Genomic DNA, 15,581 nt, shown 5'->3' with positions numbered 1-15,581 from the left:
CCTGGTCTGACCCGCCCACCACTGCTGGAATACGAGATTTGCCTCCCACGCTTACCGCTGGATATTATCCGTTCTACTATAGCTCTCGTCAAAGGATTTAAGATAGGGATACGGGGTACTATGTGCACAATCCATCTCTTGGATTCTCTAATGCTCCGAGGTTCAAGCGACAGGATTAGGTATGTCTTTGATCATTAATGCCAGCTCCACTTGGACCCTGGCCCGACCGGATGATCAGCAACCGATCGTCGGAATGCATGAAGTCATGCACAATTTTACCGGGCTGAGTAATTGTGCACTATGCAACTACTATACAAAAAGTGATAGCCGTCCTCCCAACCTTGTCATCACATGGAGCAATGGTGTCCTGGGCCCCTACCCGCAGAGAGAAGGCGGGAGCCGGGACACGGCTAATCACGACTTCGGACCGTACTGGAAGTGCATGGAGAATGAGGGGATGTCGCTCGGCTTCAAGAATACGGTGTCGGCTACCTACATAGGATCCAACAACCAAATATCATGCTGGCGCGTCGCAGCCAAACGGTTGTCTCACAGGGATTGGGAATCGTTTTGCGCACGGCAACATCCTGACGGCGGATATGTGCTCCTGGTCAAGTACGGGAGCGGCTTTGTACCGATGAGAAATGGAGGAAAGGGTGGTACAGAGTTGGTGCTGCACAATGGCCAGAAGGATGGAACGAGATGGCAGTTCATCCGAGTTGACTACCCTTGAGTTAACTCGGACAATTATGCCGATGTTATAAGGCCGAGAGAAGTGAGGGCAAAGAGGGACCTGGGAAGATACAAATAGTGAACTACCGAGCTGAATCAAAAATGAGAATTTACTTTCAAGATGTCTCTTGCTTCATTCAATGATGTGAATTACCTGGAGGGAATAGCCAATGAACGACTCCATCCCAAGCTATGTAGCACCACTCACGTGACAATGACATCCCTGTCACGTGGGTGGATGCCCCCAGCAATTCGGCCTCAACTTCCACCTTTTCCTCCACGACGCCGGTTCGATTCGCGCTTTGGCCTCGACCATTTTCTTTCTCGTTCAATAAAATCTCCGTTGTCCAGGCAATGACCTGAAATCGATATCCGCTGCAGGTGATTTTTCCAAATCGAGATTGAGCAGTGCAAGGCAATGATTATGGGGACAAAATGGCCCCAAGTCTTCGGGACCTGATTGATTTTCTGCTTGCAGAGATTGCTCTCTGCGGCGACCAAGGTTGGTTCCCTGTCAATCTCTTTTGCTTGGATGAAGTGAAGGTGGTGATGATGCTCCACCACCACCACCACCACCACCACTACTAAAACTCAACACACTTCCCCTGCACCTCGCATGCATCTCATTGGATCAAACTACTTCCTTCTACCAGTTGTTCCTACTTACGCCTGCAATTCTATTTCGACACTTACACCGCGTACTTACAATGATAAAATTAGACTAATGCCTTCTAGGTGCATCGCCATCGGATATACTAAAGTTCATCGATACATTCTATGCCAGATTCGCACAGGATGCTCCTGACCGCAGCCACACCGTGGACAGACGCTTCAAGGAGAAAGTCTGGTCCTGGCTGACCAAGAACCCCGAAATTTCGGTGGGTCACAACAGGGAAGGCAACCATCTTCGCCTGCAAGATGTCGCCGGATTCTCTCGTGGTGAGTCTTCCACCGAGGCGCACACTCCCACTTTGTCGTCGGGGCCTGTTCGCGTGTTCGTCTCGAAGGAACGAACTTGGCTAGCAGTCACCGGCCATGAGCCGGATGAGACCAAAGTCTTGCCCACCGAGTTCGCTCTTCTCTCAATTATTGCCTCGCGTAAGCATAATGGCATCGTGCAGACAGATCTGGTCAAGGCCAGTGGTCAGGACAAGCGGTCGGTACCAAAGCGAACCGACGCTCTGCATCAAAAAGGCTACATTGAGAAACGGGCCATTCAGATCAAGGCTGCTCGGACAAGTCTTTGCACCCTTCGCCGGTTTCTGACATCAGAGCATGCACCTCAGTCCGATCAAGACTCTGAGCCGTCGGGTGTGAAGCCCAAGATGATCGACTTCAATGAGTTTAATGGGAAGCTGTTCGACATTCTGAGGGAATACAGGCTTATCTCTCGGAATGATCTCAAAGCAAAGCTCGGATTTATAGATCATTGGCACTGGCGAATCCTATCCCGGGCGCTTCGCAAGTTCGAGCGCATCGGGGTCTTGAAGCGTGTGAAAGCCTTGTCTCAGTATGCGCACACACTGAAAAAATTCCATCCATGTGTCATGCTCATCCGGGAACCTACGGAGAAAGACATGGAATTGTTCCATGAATTCAGTCGAAACATCTTGGCCAATTTAGACCAGGAAGACAACGTCGAACTGGAAGACGAAATGGACCAGGAAGATCCGACCCGAGGATCGCAAGGCCCCCCGAATACCACTTTGGTGAAACGGGAGCAAGAGGTGGAAGACGCCGGTCGCATTCTCCCTTCTTGGAGCCCAGACCGCAACATCCATAATCTAATCTTCGAGACGATCGATAATGCGGGGACTGCGGGCCTCACCAACCAAGTAAGTCAAACCCAGGAAGCAAGGTACCTGAAAACTCACTAATACCATGAAAAGGGGATTATCAGGAACTGTTTCGGGTACTACTACCGCAGACCGCTAGAAAACGCAATCAGTCGACTTACAGATTGCTGGCAGCTGTCCCAGCCACTACACTTGCGCCATCTGGCTATAGTGCGGGACACGGCACTTGAACGAACCATTACACACTACGTTCATTACACCGCATTAAGTTTCCAGGCACTAGTCAACGCAGGGGATGCGCTCTGGGAGGCGGTCGAATTCCGTCCAAAGGATGCCAAGGACGATAAGATCCGACCGCCCCCTGTAAACGCCATGCCTCAGCTGGATCAATATGCATTACCCCTAGACCGTCCGGGAAAGGAGGTGCTAAAGGGCGGCGATGCTTCCCTCCTGGAATGTATTCTCGTGGCTAAGCCGCCAAACTATAATTGCTCGAGCCGTGACCCTGTGGCAGTACGGCAATTGGATGGAAGCTATACAATCGAGCAGCGACTCAAGGGCGCTGCTGGCGTCGGGGCCAGCCCGCTACGCCCCAGGTCTACACCAGTTACTGTCAAAAAAGAATACGCCGATGTCTCTGGTGATGAGATAGTCGAGCTGAAGCCTGCTAGACCACGTCTCAAGAAGCATGATCCAGAGCGATACAAAGGCATGTCCGAGAAGGAAAAGCTGGAAGCGATGGGCTACGATGAGACATGGACAGATTACAGCGTCTTGCTCATAGAACGACTAGAACCCGGCGTATACGTTACTCCGCGTGGCCGACGAAGGGCGGCTGGCAATCGACAGGGACGTCCTCGTGCTAGCAGGATAGCTGTGTTCAAGTCTCCGAGACTGTCATCTTTATCATGGTTCCGGAAAGATCCTCTCGACTTGGACGCTGATACGGCGGTTCAATCCGAAGTAACGCCCCAATCACCGCGTCCGGTTGAAACGTCTGAGCCCACGGTAGCTGAATCTGGCACGGCACTCGGCTCTCCAAAGCCTTCTACAGCTAATCAGGCTAGAGGAAGTAAGCGAAGCCGACAGCAGCGTGATTCAGATGCGACACCCGAATCAAGAATTGGCAGCGCACGGAAGCAAAAGCGAGTCAACGTTGGAACCTCCGAAATTGGTGCATTGTCTGTCGATGCGAACAGTACCAGCCTCTCGGTTCACACCGAAGGAGAAAAGAGCCCTGACAGTCAAATGAGCCCTGTCACAACAAATCAGCGCACGAAACGAAAGCGAGCCGTGTCTCCGAAAGATGGAGACCACGCGATGACCGATCCTGCTGAAACCTCCAAGAGTGATACTATCGTTGCGACACGGCGTTCCCCGCGCAAGAGTAATTCCGGGACAAGTGCAAGCGAAGTTAGTCCGTTGCCAAAGAAACCCCGTGCAAATAATACCCTGCGGAAATGGCTTGCAACTTCGCAAATACCAAAACGTACAACTGAGAATCACGCAGGTGCTGAGCAGGCACCAGACTCTCATACGACCTCCCAGGGTACTGAGAAGACAAAGAGTGATGAAATGGATACTTCTACCCACTCCAATACGGCAAGCACTACAAACGCGGATGTACAGCCAATTGCCGATCAAGTTGAAGTCCCTTTGCCTTCGGTAGTTCAAGTTGCGCCGGAGGCAGAACAGGTGGAAACCCCAACGCAGCAATCAAAGGACAGTGACCGAAAACCCAGAGCAGGGAAAGGAGGATCCGTCGCCGTACTTCGCCGGCAAATTGTTATGGATATCATCGACCAGGCTGGAGGAGCTTACCCAATGGGTACAGAACTTTGGTACCCATTTATGACTGCATGGCAAAGGACTCGCTACAAGGAGATTCCAGATCTCCGTACGGTTAGAACAGTTGTGAAGGGACTGGTTGATGCTGGCAAGCTGAGCCAGTTAACGTTCAGTGGCCGGGACAACAAAGGTGTCATGGTGACAAAGAACATTGTCTATAAAGTGGAGATGCAGGCCGATGATCCTTTGATTGAAGATCTACAAAAGAAGATGCTGGCGGCAGACCGGTATTACTTTCCTCCAAATGTTGATATCGATCCCGAGATCAAGAAAAACGGCAGCAAACGTAAGAAAATGGAAGGAAAGGAAGGCCGGCACACAAGTCACTTTCCCTTACTGCCTGACGAGCTTACAGTGCAACTGCATAAAAAGCCCGCGTCTGTCGTTGCGATAGAGAAAAGGCGAGATATGGCCATGCGGAGGGAACTGCTCGAACAACTGGCTATGGAGGAAGACTTCGATCCATTTAGCGGCTCAGAGATTGTTCGTCTCATGACATTCCGACGCCGGGCAGGAAAGAACGGGGCTCAGGGATTGACCTCCATCACCAGACCATATCCGCTGAGGATGACCAAGGAGGAGCGACAGCTGCACAGACGTCATGCATTAGCCGGGTTGGCCTCGATCCGCAAAATGCGACGCCTTTGGTCATCGCTTGCTCCGTACTCGATGCTTATGAACACCAGATCAACCTTCATACCCACTACCGGAACGTTTTCGACCGAAGCTGGTATTCCGGCACTCCAGGCCGCGAAAGACCGTGCCAGAGCAGCAGCAAGAAAGCATGTACTCATCCCTGCAACTGAGCTACCGCACTCCCTGGAAGACATCCTTAAGTCTCAGAGGCACAGTTACGACTACTCTACAAGTGATGACCCGCGCGCACGCCAGTTCTTTCACGAAACCAATACCATTTCTCGGTGGGAGATTGAGAATGAGGATTTACTTGCGCGCAAGAGCTCCGAAATCACATTCATCAATCAAACGGTACCGAACCTGGAAAGCTCCGGAATTGAAAGTGGTATTCGGTTTGATTTTGATGAGAGCTTCGGGGATATTATCACACCGCGACTGTCCGTGATTACTCGTCAGCGACGCCGACGGTCAGAAGCCGCTTCAATGGCACCCCAAAACCGCCGAATAGCCAAGTGGGATGAGTCCATGGCCGGCGATGAGAATAAAGCCCTCATGTCAAGTCAGCAGCTCAACAACCGGAATACGATTTCGAAGAGAAACCGGGCACCCTTGGCCCCCGAGATGGTTCGAAGAATCATGGTGGCATTTGCCGTTGTTCGAAGCCTGGCGGGAGGGTCGGATGCACGTCAGATCGACTGGACTCTTTTGTTCCATTGCTTTCCTGACATGGACCAGGATATTGTGGCTGAGAGAAGCCGTCTCGTTCTCAACAAATGCCGCTTGCAGATCGTCAAGATGCAGAGTGACTTTCACGAGAGGTTTCTTGATGCTTATGCCAAAGATGAAGTGCCCCGCATTGACTACGATGATCTATATGGATACGACTGGGAGGGAGTAGTCGATTGGGCGATGCATCATCTGGAACTGCCCAAGTCTGAGAAATTACCTGATCTACCCGCTACGAGAGAGCAGCTGGATAGCATGTTCGATGTGCGAGAAGAGCCAACCAATCCTTTGGACGAATTCTACCATGTAAGTCAGTCCATCACTGTTAGCCGCAAGCGCGCCTTAGCTGCCGCTGTTCCGTTTGCCATGCCCTTGAGCAACAAGGTGGCTCGGGCTCAGCCCCGGAAGGCCGAACTGGCCCGTCTGGAGGTAGCCAAGACGTGGGTTCGAGCCAATGTCGTAACCCCAGATGAGACCTACCGTCCGGTGGAGGCACGGCAAAGCCTAGAACGATTTGGAGAGCCCTTGGTCCACCAGGCGCTGCAGTCGCTGGTTACAGAACGCGCTCTTAACATGGGCAATCGGGGTCGCATTACTCCAGGACGCAACTACGATGTCACAGAGTATTTCTTACTCGCCATCAGCAAGAAGCGAGCCATTGAGAGTGTTCAGCTGCGCCGCGCCCATAAATTCAAGACGGAGGTCTTGGATCCCGCCTTTCAAGACCAGGGACACGCTGAGATCGACTGGAATGCGGACGACGGCGACATGCTCGTGGCTATCAACCTACTCTGGGCAGGTCGCGTGCTCCTAAAACCGCGCGACCCACCTCGCGACAAGTACGGTCTGACGGAGGGTGGGTATCTGACTCGACAGATGGACAAGACGAAGCTTCGGTTTACGGTTGAGATCTGGCCGACGGATACCTATGTTTATGGGAACCCCGTGCAGGAAAAGGCCAGTGCTTTGAAACCACCGCGTTTGCCTGAGGAGATTGATCTCGCGACGTCACTCCCCGCGAAGGTTCCACTGTGGTATGATATCCATGGCGACTTCGTGCGAGTTCTGTGGGATTTGGCCGTGGCATCAGTGGTGAGCTGTGTGGCGCAGAGGCCTGGAATCAGCGCCTCTAGCATTGCTGGGATGTTGAAGCCGACGATGGGAGGATGGGAGGTGCAGCTCTTATTAGAATATATGAAGGAGATTGGGGCTATGAAGTTGGACTGGACGAGAACGGACAAAGCGCATGATGAGGATGAGCCAGGCTGGCGGGTGGACGAGTGGTGGTATATGGTGTTGGCTTGATTTAGGGGAAAGATCTAGGCTGTAACTATAGGGCGTTATCTTGGTCTTGGAAGAGGAACCTTACTGCCTTCTCTCGTGTGTTACCGTGTCTTTTGTCCTGTTCCATGTATAACTATTCCGAGCCATTTTTGTTGAAACAGCAACCAGTCTGTCACAATGACCAAATCTGGATTTCTTCAGAACTCTGGGACCTTTGTCAGAACTTCGCAACAGTAACAGCAGCATCACAACAAACAGTAGTCGGCAAACCAGCCATGCTCATCTGCTCGCTCATTCACTCGACATCAGAGAGCCCCCCCCCCAACAAACGCGACTACGCCTCACCTCAGAAGTGCCATGATCCCCCTCTTTCTTCTTGGATTTTTCACCCTCGTCATCATCCTCACCCTTTCACTTTACTATCTCCCTTTCACGTTTCCTTCTTCAACCCAGACAACCCCCTCACCACCACACTCCCCACAACTCCAACACCACCACCACCACCACCCGAACCCAACAACCACCACACTCCCTGCAAAACGAGAACCAGAACCCGAGCCAGAACCAAAGAAAGAGCCCCCCAAAATGACCCGCAAGAAGAAATCCAAAGCCCGCAAGCTTAACCTCCAGCGAGGGAATCCCCCCAAGAGACCAGCACCGCCGCAATCGCTCCCCCCACGGCCACCAGGTCCGATCCCCTCCATCGAAACGCCCACCGATCTGGCTCTATCTCTGGCTCCAGCTCCAGCTCCCGCCAAACCAGATAAGGCCCACCCACCTCCCAAATCACGCTTCGGGTTCTCCTGGTGGCGGGACCAGAAGGGAGGCGAGATGTTGCGCGGTCAGCTTGCTCAGGGCAGTAGTGGTCAGACTCCTCAACGCAGCGCTAGCTGGGCTGGAAGACCCGGGGAAGCATACCACGGCACCGGCTGCATCAAGCGCGAGGATGGGGGATGTCGCGAAAACGAGTACTTCACGCCGAGTTACCATGCGGGGTATGCTGGTGGTGTGGGGGGTGTTCTGGACTATACCTGGGGTTATGCAGGCGGGGTTGGGACTGGTATAATGGGCGACAGTGGTGGTCTTCATCATCAGCTGGGGGAGTGGGGGGTTGGTGTCAAGTCGGAGTATAACGGTGCGTCGTTCGGGGTAGATGCTGCTTATGGGGACGGCTATGGCAAGGCGTTCGTTGCAGATTATGGGGGAAAGTATGGCAAGGCATATGATACCAACACCATGGCCAGATACAGCGCAGAAGCAGGTTACAACCTAGCTTCCGCGACGTCTTACATCTCAGGGCATGGACCTGTCTGCTCCTCCACCCGTGACGCGATGTATACTGGAATCATGAGCAGAGACGGCGGCGGCCCCTATTGCGGCGACGAGGGCATCCATCCCATAAACCCTCGCCACCTTGACGAAACCAACAGCGTGAAAAGCACTACCCCCGATCTAGGTCGCGATTGTGTCTTCTGCGGCAGGAATGGGCATTCGACTGTGGCGTGTCCGGAGCGGTGGGGAAATAATGGTAATGGTCATACTGACTCGAAAACTGTGAGTTTACCTTCTCCTCGTCTGCAACTAATCTACAAACACGTCGAAACCACGCTAATGCAGTGGTTAGCAGGCCCGTCAACCAAGCAATGAAAGAACCAGAACCAAGAGAAACAGGATGCGAACTATGAAGCGGAAACTCCGGCAGCACCCGGGGAGGGAGACGCAGAAGGAGGTGGAGGAGGAGCGGGAGAGGCTGGATGCTCTCCTTCGCGAGGCGCAGGAACTGGAGGAACGTGCTTCGAAATTGCTGACTCGGCAAGAGCCGCCGGTTGATTTGGATGATATTTTACGCCGGATCATTGAGGATATGAGGTGATATCTGGTTGTTTTTGCGCCCAGGAATCGTCAGAGATCGATTGGAATGTTTAATCTGATATGGCCTGTTTCAACTGGTGATTTCAAATTGTAAGTAGCCGACATCCGAGTCCCTGACAAGTACAGTACAAATTAACGCCTGAATTTGATAATTTTCCATAAACGCCGAAATATCCACCCGTGCTTTGTATGAGGAAGAGATTACTCGTCTCTGGCGAGGCGCCGGAGGATCATGACCACCAGGGCGACGACCACGCCGACAATGGCCCGGTCGAGCCAGGGGGTATCGGGGGATATTTGCTGTTGCTGCTGTTGTTGCTGAGGAAGTTGAGGTTGAGGTTGGAGCAGCATCTGGCGCTGCTGCGGCGTATGGTCAGAATGCTGTTGCACAGCTGTTGGCTGTGTTGTCGTTGTTGATGGTGTCGATGCAGTAACGGCAGCAGCAGCAGTTATCGAGGTAGTAGTATGCGTCTGTGCATCCCCTCCCCCAGAAACCGCCGTATCAGACTTCAAAGACCCTATCGTCGAAGGTTCCTGATCTCCCTTCCTCTCCCCCTGCTCCTCCTCCTTCCCCAGATCTGCATTGTCGCCTTCACCCTCCGCACGTAAGTCTCCCCCCTTCTCCCTCTCCTCCCCCTCTACCTTCTTCCCATCCTCCACCCTATCACCAGACCCAGAAACACTCACCCCCCTCTCCCGACAAAAACCCCACCACCCCTCCAGCACCTCCAAATTTGTCCTCCCCTCCGCCCCCTCCGCCCCCTCCTCCCCCTCCTCCTCCCCAAATAATCTCCCCATACACCCCTCACACCTCCACCCCCTCGACGCAGCCGCATACCGCCTCCGCACCTCCTCCCCCACATCCAACCCGCCCACCTGACCCCTCGCATCCCCATCCATAAAGCTGCGGAGGGCAATCAACGCCGTCCGGATCCCCCACGCCGGCTGCCACGTCTCCTCATGGTGCCCCGAGATGCTGAGACAGATCTCGCGGTTGACCTCGAAGCGGCCGGAGGGGGTCAGGAACCGGAAGGAGGGCGGGCGCAGCGGGTACGTCGGCGGGAGCACGATCCGGCCGTGGTAGATCCCATTGCTGTAGGGGGAGGGGGCCGGTGGGCCTTGCAGCGTGAAGTGCCAGTCGTATAGGTTGGAGGCGCTGATGGGGGCTGCGTGGAAGGTTGGGTCCGGGTTTTTGAGGAGGTCGGCTTGTTCGCGCGTTAGGCGGCGGAGGGAGGGGGTCATTTTCTTTTCTTTTTTTTTTTTTCTTTTCGGATGTTTGGGTGTGTGGGTGTGTGTGGTTTGGGGGTACGCCCGGGGGGTGGTAGAGGTTAATGGTGCGGGGAAAGATGGGATGTGGTGCGGGTGTGAGGCGGTTTGGATGTGGTGATGGTGGTGGTTGTAGTCGTGACTGTGGTTGGTTAAGAGTAGGTATAGATACGTCGAGAGCTGAGTGTAGTATTCTTGCTTCGTGCTGGGTTGGTTTCAAGGTAGAGACGTGGGTTGAGTTGCTGGGCGCATTGGATGATATGTACAGTGCTGTACTAGGTTCTCTGTGACAAGGCCGGCTTGAGTGACGTGTTTCCTTTGACGTCTGTTCGTCTTTGTTGATTGCAGTAATCAGTAAAGCTGGGAGATGAAGGAATGAATTTGATTCGAGTGGAAGTAGGTTTGTAGAGGGGAGTTGCAAAAGAGTAGAATGTTGTAAGTCAAAGTCGTTGTCGTAGTGGTAATGAGGGGAATGAGGAGAGGCCAACTGGCCTGAGGTGTCAGTCTGGAATGTGGGCCAGGAACCATTGCGTAATCACAATGCATTCCTCACCACATCTGCACCTACGATCAACTGAACTCCGGAGATGTTGGAGTGAAGCGTAGTCAGATGAGAAAAAAAAAAAATCGGATTTCAGAAACTTCACACCAGCCTCTACAAAATACAACATCCTAATCGTGAGCCTGTCATATCTCATACTTATATATAATCTTCCTAAGTGTACACCCTGTATATCAATCCCAGTTCCTCCATTCATCCTCTCCATGCGGTGCCGCCTCCTCATCACTATCCTCCCCGTGTCGCAGACGCGGTGACACCGGCCGCAATGTCTTCATCGACACACCGGTACTGGGTCTCTCAGGATCTCGAACTACATCCAACGGCTGCTGCGGCGTCCAGGTGGCAGCCGGATTGGCAGCAGAAGTCGCAGCGTCTGGCCCCATCCAGCTTTGACTGTTGTTCATATTCCGTGTGTACAGATCCCGGTAATACTGCTGCTGGTCGGCCGCCTCCTGTTCCCGTCGCACCCGCACACCGTCGCGCGCCTCAAGGAACTTGGCGCTGGGCTCCCAGTGCCAACCGTCGCCGGTGGTGGTACAGACGGGGACTGGCCACAGCAGCGGGCGGCTTCCGAACAGGTGCAACAAATTGCGCTTCCAGCCCAGATCGAACGCATGGGGCATCTTCTCGCTGTCCTGCTCTTCCAGATAACTCTGGTACCGATCATGCTCGCGCTGTCGTTCCATATCCGCATACGATCGCGTCAACGCCTGCTGCGCGGGGGACAGATTCTCCCTCCCTGAGAAGTGCTGCGTGGCGCCCGGCTGCGGAGGTCTGACCTCGTCCTCCCCTTCTTCCGCCCTGGTCACCCCCGGGATCGCGTTGGCATGCGCATCCAGGATCTGTCCGCCATACTCCTGCAACCGGTGACCCAAACCCGCAACACCCCCTTCTCCTCCAGCTCCATCCGGATCATGGCCTGCAAGCCCCTCGTAGCGATGGCGATCCAGCGCCTTCCGCAATGGCGAGACGTACCTCGTCTTCTCCAGACACTCAATCGTGGTGACCCCCCGGACCGCCAGACTGATATGCCACGCCGTGAAGCCCGACAACACCAACCCGATGATCCCGCCCAGCACGGCCAACAACACCACATTGATGGGCAGCATCTTGTCAAAGTCCATATACTTGCTATCGTCCAGCATCTCGTTCCAGATCCACGTCGACGCAACCAGAAAATCGACCCAGCAGAACACCGAGGTGTATATCAAAAACAGAAGGAACGCCTTGTAGTTGTATAGCCCCACGCATGTCGCCAGCCAGGGACAGTGGTGGTCCATCTTCAGCACGCACCGCTTGCAGGTCGAGCAGTGGTGCGCCCGGTCGGGCTTGGGGCATTGGCACTTCTTGCAGAAGCGGGAGCCGCCTGTTGAGTTGACCGTGTAGGCCGTGTACTGCGGGAGTTCGGTGACGGGGAGGGCGCTGTATTCGTGCTGGCTGCGGCTGTTCGAAGGCTTGAGGGGGGTACCGGGGTCGGTGAAGACGGCGACCGTGTAGCAGGTATTGAGGCAGATGTAAAGGAAGATTCCAAGAATGGAACTGGGAAAGCCTGGCCATGTAATGCAGAGTCATTAGAGATGTACGGTAGCATTTGGGTAGGAAAAGAGCCTCACCAATCCAGCTGCTCTGCACCGACTTGAAGCCGACACTGGCCTCCACCCAGACGGCCCACGTCGTCAGTCCATAAACAAAAGCGAGAGGGAAGAACGACGCCGCAGTGCAGCAGTAGCGTTCAATGCGCAGCGCCCACGCCCGCGGCCGTCGCTTCGGCCACGACGGCGATAACGGCGATGATGCTGCTAAGGTTGCCATGGTTCACAAAGTGGCCGGGGTCGAGCTGCCGATCGGTTCCTTCAGGGCGATCAAATCATGGCAGCCAGTCCCGGATAGAAGAAATAAAGTACTCGAGTACGAGACAAGGAGGTTGAGGCGCTGAGCGAAGCCAAGTAAGTGTGTATATACCTCAGCAGACAAGGCATCGAACGAGAAGTGAGACAGGGAAGATGTAGAGGAGGCCGTCGGCTGACGGATCATCAGCGGTGATTACGACGCTACGGATGGTTACGGTACCGTACCGAGCGAGTCCCGATCTGTCACCGCCACATCCGGTAGATCACATGCCCACTATTAATATTGCTAGATTGCTAATTGTGGCGCAGTCGCTCATAAGCCTTGTTGGCGTCCCATGTCAATATAGGTTAACTTTGTTCGTAATGCATTCGCTAGTCTACCAGAGATACTATATGAACATTATTCACTGCGGCACTGACATACAAAGCCAGGCCTGCGTCTTCTCCACTAACGCCGTTGAATAATGTACTGGAATGGGAAAATGCCAACCAAATCGCATAGAGGGATATTCAGATGTAAAACTCGTATGCACAAAGATCCAAAATGCTGTATATCGAACACGCTTAAGAAGAATTCTCGTCGGTCGTGATGTTACCTTGCTCGCACCAGTCCTTGATCGGCTAGAGGGTTATTAGTATGAATTGCACAAGACACATCTTGGGGAAAAGACTCACCAGACAACTGAGTCGGTAGCACCAGGAGCAGTTTGATTTCGGGTATTTGTAGAAATCGATGATGAGCAGGATGAACCCGATCAGCACGGCAACCAGGGCTCCCACACGCACCAACCACCATGCCCACCACAGAGGCTTTCGGCCGCGGACAAAGTTCATAGGGTTCGATTTGCCGTCGGATGATTTCAGGCTGCGCTTGCCCTTGAGGAAGTCGACGATGCTGGGGGCGGGAACCACCTTCTGACCTTCCTCTGGAGTGGCCGTGCCCACGCCACCACTCATGGCCACATACGGGTTCCGTGCAAGTCCGATACGTTCTCGCAACGCGTTCGGCGATCTCAAGAGACACAGTCCCAGTGCCAGACCCATGGTGAAGCCGCCAATATGTGAGAAGTTGTCCAGTCCTGGCAGCAGTCCCAGAACAAAAGACACGCCGATTCCTAGAACCATAATGATCAACTCGACCCACGGCGACTGGCGATCTTGCCAGCTGTATAGTAGATCCAGTAGATCGAGTGCGAGAATGCCGAAAAGTGCTCCGGAGCAGCCGCATGATGCCTGACCCTGAGCGGCATAGTTGCCTCCGAGCACGAACCCCCAGATTCCACTAGCCAGATACACCAGAGCATACCGCCACCACCCAATCATTTTCTCCATGGCCACACCGATGGTCATCTGCGCAAGCAGATTGAAGCCGATGTGGATGAACCCGCTGTGAATGAACATTGGAATGATGAATCGGAACCATTGGTTTGGCTCAGGCTGATCGTCCAGCGATCCATTGGGCGTCGGGTTTGGCACACCGTTGAAACCACACAGTTCAGACAAGGTGCAGTGAGACTCGGTCGTCGTCGCGTTGGGACAGGGAAAGAGAATCGTTTCGTTGGCATTCTGAATGCCCGGTGTATTCTTCATACAAGGAGTGTATCGAGATCCCATATAGATCTGAAGGTAGGGAGAAGGACCGATCATGACATTGAACGAGGGTTTAGTTTCGATCGGGCTTCCCGTAAATTGAGCTGAGCCAGTCAGCATAATTCCTTTGATCCTGATCCTATGAACCTACCGTTCTTGACCAACTCCACGATGAAGACAATGATCTGGATCAGAGTGAGAGTGTAAGTGACCCAAGCGATCTTCCTTCCAAAGAAACCCTTCTTTTGTGTTCGTCGAGCGCCAGGGCGCATGGCAGGCTCGATCTCGTCCGGTGACGGCGGATAATGCGTTTGTTGTTGCATCCAATTCGCAGGCGGCGGAGGGCCATTTGGATACTGGTTGTTGGCCTTCAAGGGAATATTCTCGGCATACTGTTCGCCTTCGTTGACTCTGGCGCCGGCTGCATAGGCTCCCTGGTCGGACCCCAGTGATTGTTGACTGTAGTGAAGCTGAGGATCGGAAGTGGTGGGCTGATAAGGATGTGTATCGAAACCCGGATGACCGGTTGCCGGGTATTGAGCTAGGTTTGGATTGACTTGTTCGTAGGTTGGCGGATTGCTGCTGTAGCCACTCTGATAGTAGCTGTTAGCCGCCATGTCGAATGGACAGCCGGACTGGCGACGGGCGCAAGGGGCGGGGGGGTTGAAGTGGTTGGCGGTTGTTTGACTATTGCTACCGAGGGGGCTGATTTTCGGGGTAATAATATCGGTTGTTGTGCCTTAAACAAATTCAATCTGCAAGTGTTGAAAGTTGTTTGAGTTGATGCAGGATATTGACTGGGGTAAAGGAAGGCAAAACAATCAGCAGCTGGCAGGCAGGCGGGCAGAAATCACGGGCACGTTTGGCTATTAAACAAATGGACAGGGCTGAAACACTGATCAACAATGAGTTGTAACTTACTGTGTAAGTTTGGTTGGTTGTGACTTAAAGAGAAAAGGCAGGTCCAGGTTCTTCCCCCCCTGAGCCGTCAATGAAAGGCGGCGGGAAAATCAGAAACAGTGACGGATCGCCCCCAACAGGCGCACTTGGTTTGCTATCCTGTCAACAATCCTTCAAGGTTCTCGGACGGATGTGAAGAGATTGGGTCAACAAACCACTCAAATGACAAATTACAGGAGAGAAAATGAGGAAACGAAGGAGCAGAGACAACTTTGCAAGGGACGGGAAAGAAACAGTAATTTAGGCAGGCGTCATTTGGAGTGACTTTGAAAGTTCCTTTCCGATGGGCGCGCGCACCGCCGCCTATTTTTGGGCGGCGATCACCAAAAACCCATTGGAACTCATCATCGTCGTCAGCCATAAGTGGTACGAGTACTCCGTATGCAGGCCAGATTCATTCATTACACACACGCAAGTCATCGCTGACTGCGGGCCACGCACACTGCTGGGGCCGAGCCA

At 53.5% G+C, this 15,581-nt stretch overlaps 5 protein-coding genes across 5 annotated transcripts; 3 read left to right on the top strand and 2 right to left on the bottom strand.

Moving 5' to 3' along the window:
- Positions 1-120: 120 nt before the first annotated feature.
- Positions 121-853, top strand: BO82DRAFT_389102 (uncharacterized protein; the record flags this gene model as incomplete). The annotated part of the gene is made up of 2 exons (XM_025638431.1): positions 121-179; positions 328-853. The coding sequence occupies 2 exons, from the start codon at positions 121-123 to the stop codon at positions 731-733; spliced, it is 465 nt and encodes a 154-aa protein (XP_025496156.1). The 3' UTR covers positions 734-853.
- A 314-nt stretch (positions 854-1,167) lies between these two features.
- Positions 1,168-7,198, top strand: BO82DRAFT_301629 (putative TFIIIC transcription initiation factor complex subunits Tfc3; the record flags this gene model as incomplete). Its single annotated transcript, XM_025632093.1, has 3 exons — positions 1,168-1,245; positions 1,527-2,567; positions 2,703-7,198. 3 exons carry the CDS (start codon positions 1,168-1,170, stop codon positions 7,041-7,043), a joined length of 5,460 nt encoding a protein of 1,819 aa, XP_025496155.1. The 3' UTR covers positions 7,044-7,198.
- Positions 7,199-7,607: 409 nt separating this feature from the next.
- BO82DRAFT_398272 (uncharacterized protein) lies at positions 7,608-8,895 on the top strand (the record flags this gene model as incomplete). Its single annotated transcript, XM_025639019.1, has 2 exons — positions 7,608-8,576; positions 8,647-8,895. 2 exons carry the CDS (start codon positions 7,608-7,610, stop codon positions 8,893-8,895), a joined length of 1,218 nt encoding a protein of 405 aa, XP_025496154.1.
- A 42-nt stretch (positions 8,896-8,937) lies between these two features.
- On the bottom strand, positions 8,938-12,726 carry BO82DRAFT_301622 (uncharacterized protein). Its single transcript, XM_025632092.1, has 7 exons — positions 12,336-12,726; positions 11,502-12,271; positions 10,970-11,453; positions 10,390-10,459; positions 9,835-10,158; positions 9,537-9,798; positions 8,938-9,401 (listed from the first exon to the last, which is right to left on the bottom strand). The coding sequence occupies exons 1-7, from the start codon at positions 12,532-12,534 to the stop codon at positions 9,096-9,098; spliced, it is 2,415 nt and encodes an 804-aa protein (XP_025496153.1). The 5' UTR covers positions 12,535-12,726; the 3' UTR covers positions 8,938-9,095.
- Positions 12,727-12,998: 272 nt separating this feature from the next.
- Positions 12,999-15,058, bottom strand: BO82DRAFT_350737 (rhomboid family membrane protein). Its single transcript, XM_025634236.1, has 3 exons — positions 14,314-15,058; positions 13,248-14,266; positions 12,999-13,193 (listed from the first exon to the last, which is right to left on the bottom strand). Exons 1-3 carry the CDS (start codon positions 14,777-14,779, stop codon positions 13,137-13,139), a joined length of 1,542 nt encoding a protein of 513 aa, XP_025496152.1. The 5' UTR covers positions 14,780-15,058; the 3' UTR covers positions 12,999-13,136.
- Positions 15,059-15,581: the final 523 nt, after the last annotated feature.

Source organism: Aspergillus uvarum, assembly GCF_003184745.1.
Source record: "Aspergillus uvarum CBS 121591 unplaced genomic scaffold BO82scaffold_5, whole genome shotgun sequence".
Taxonomy (NCBI): domain Eukaryota; kingdom Fungi; phylum Ascomycota; class Eurotiomycetes; order Eurotiales; family Aspergillaceae; genus Aspergillus; species Aspergillus uvarum.
Note: the sequence above shows the minus strand (reverse complement) of the source record. Positions and strands in the feature narration are given on the sequence as shown.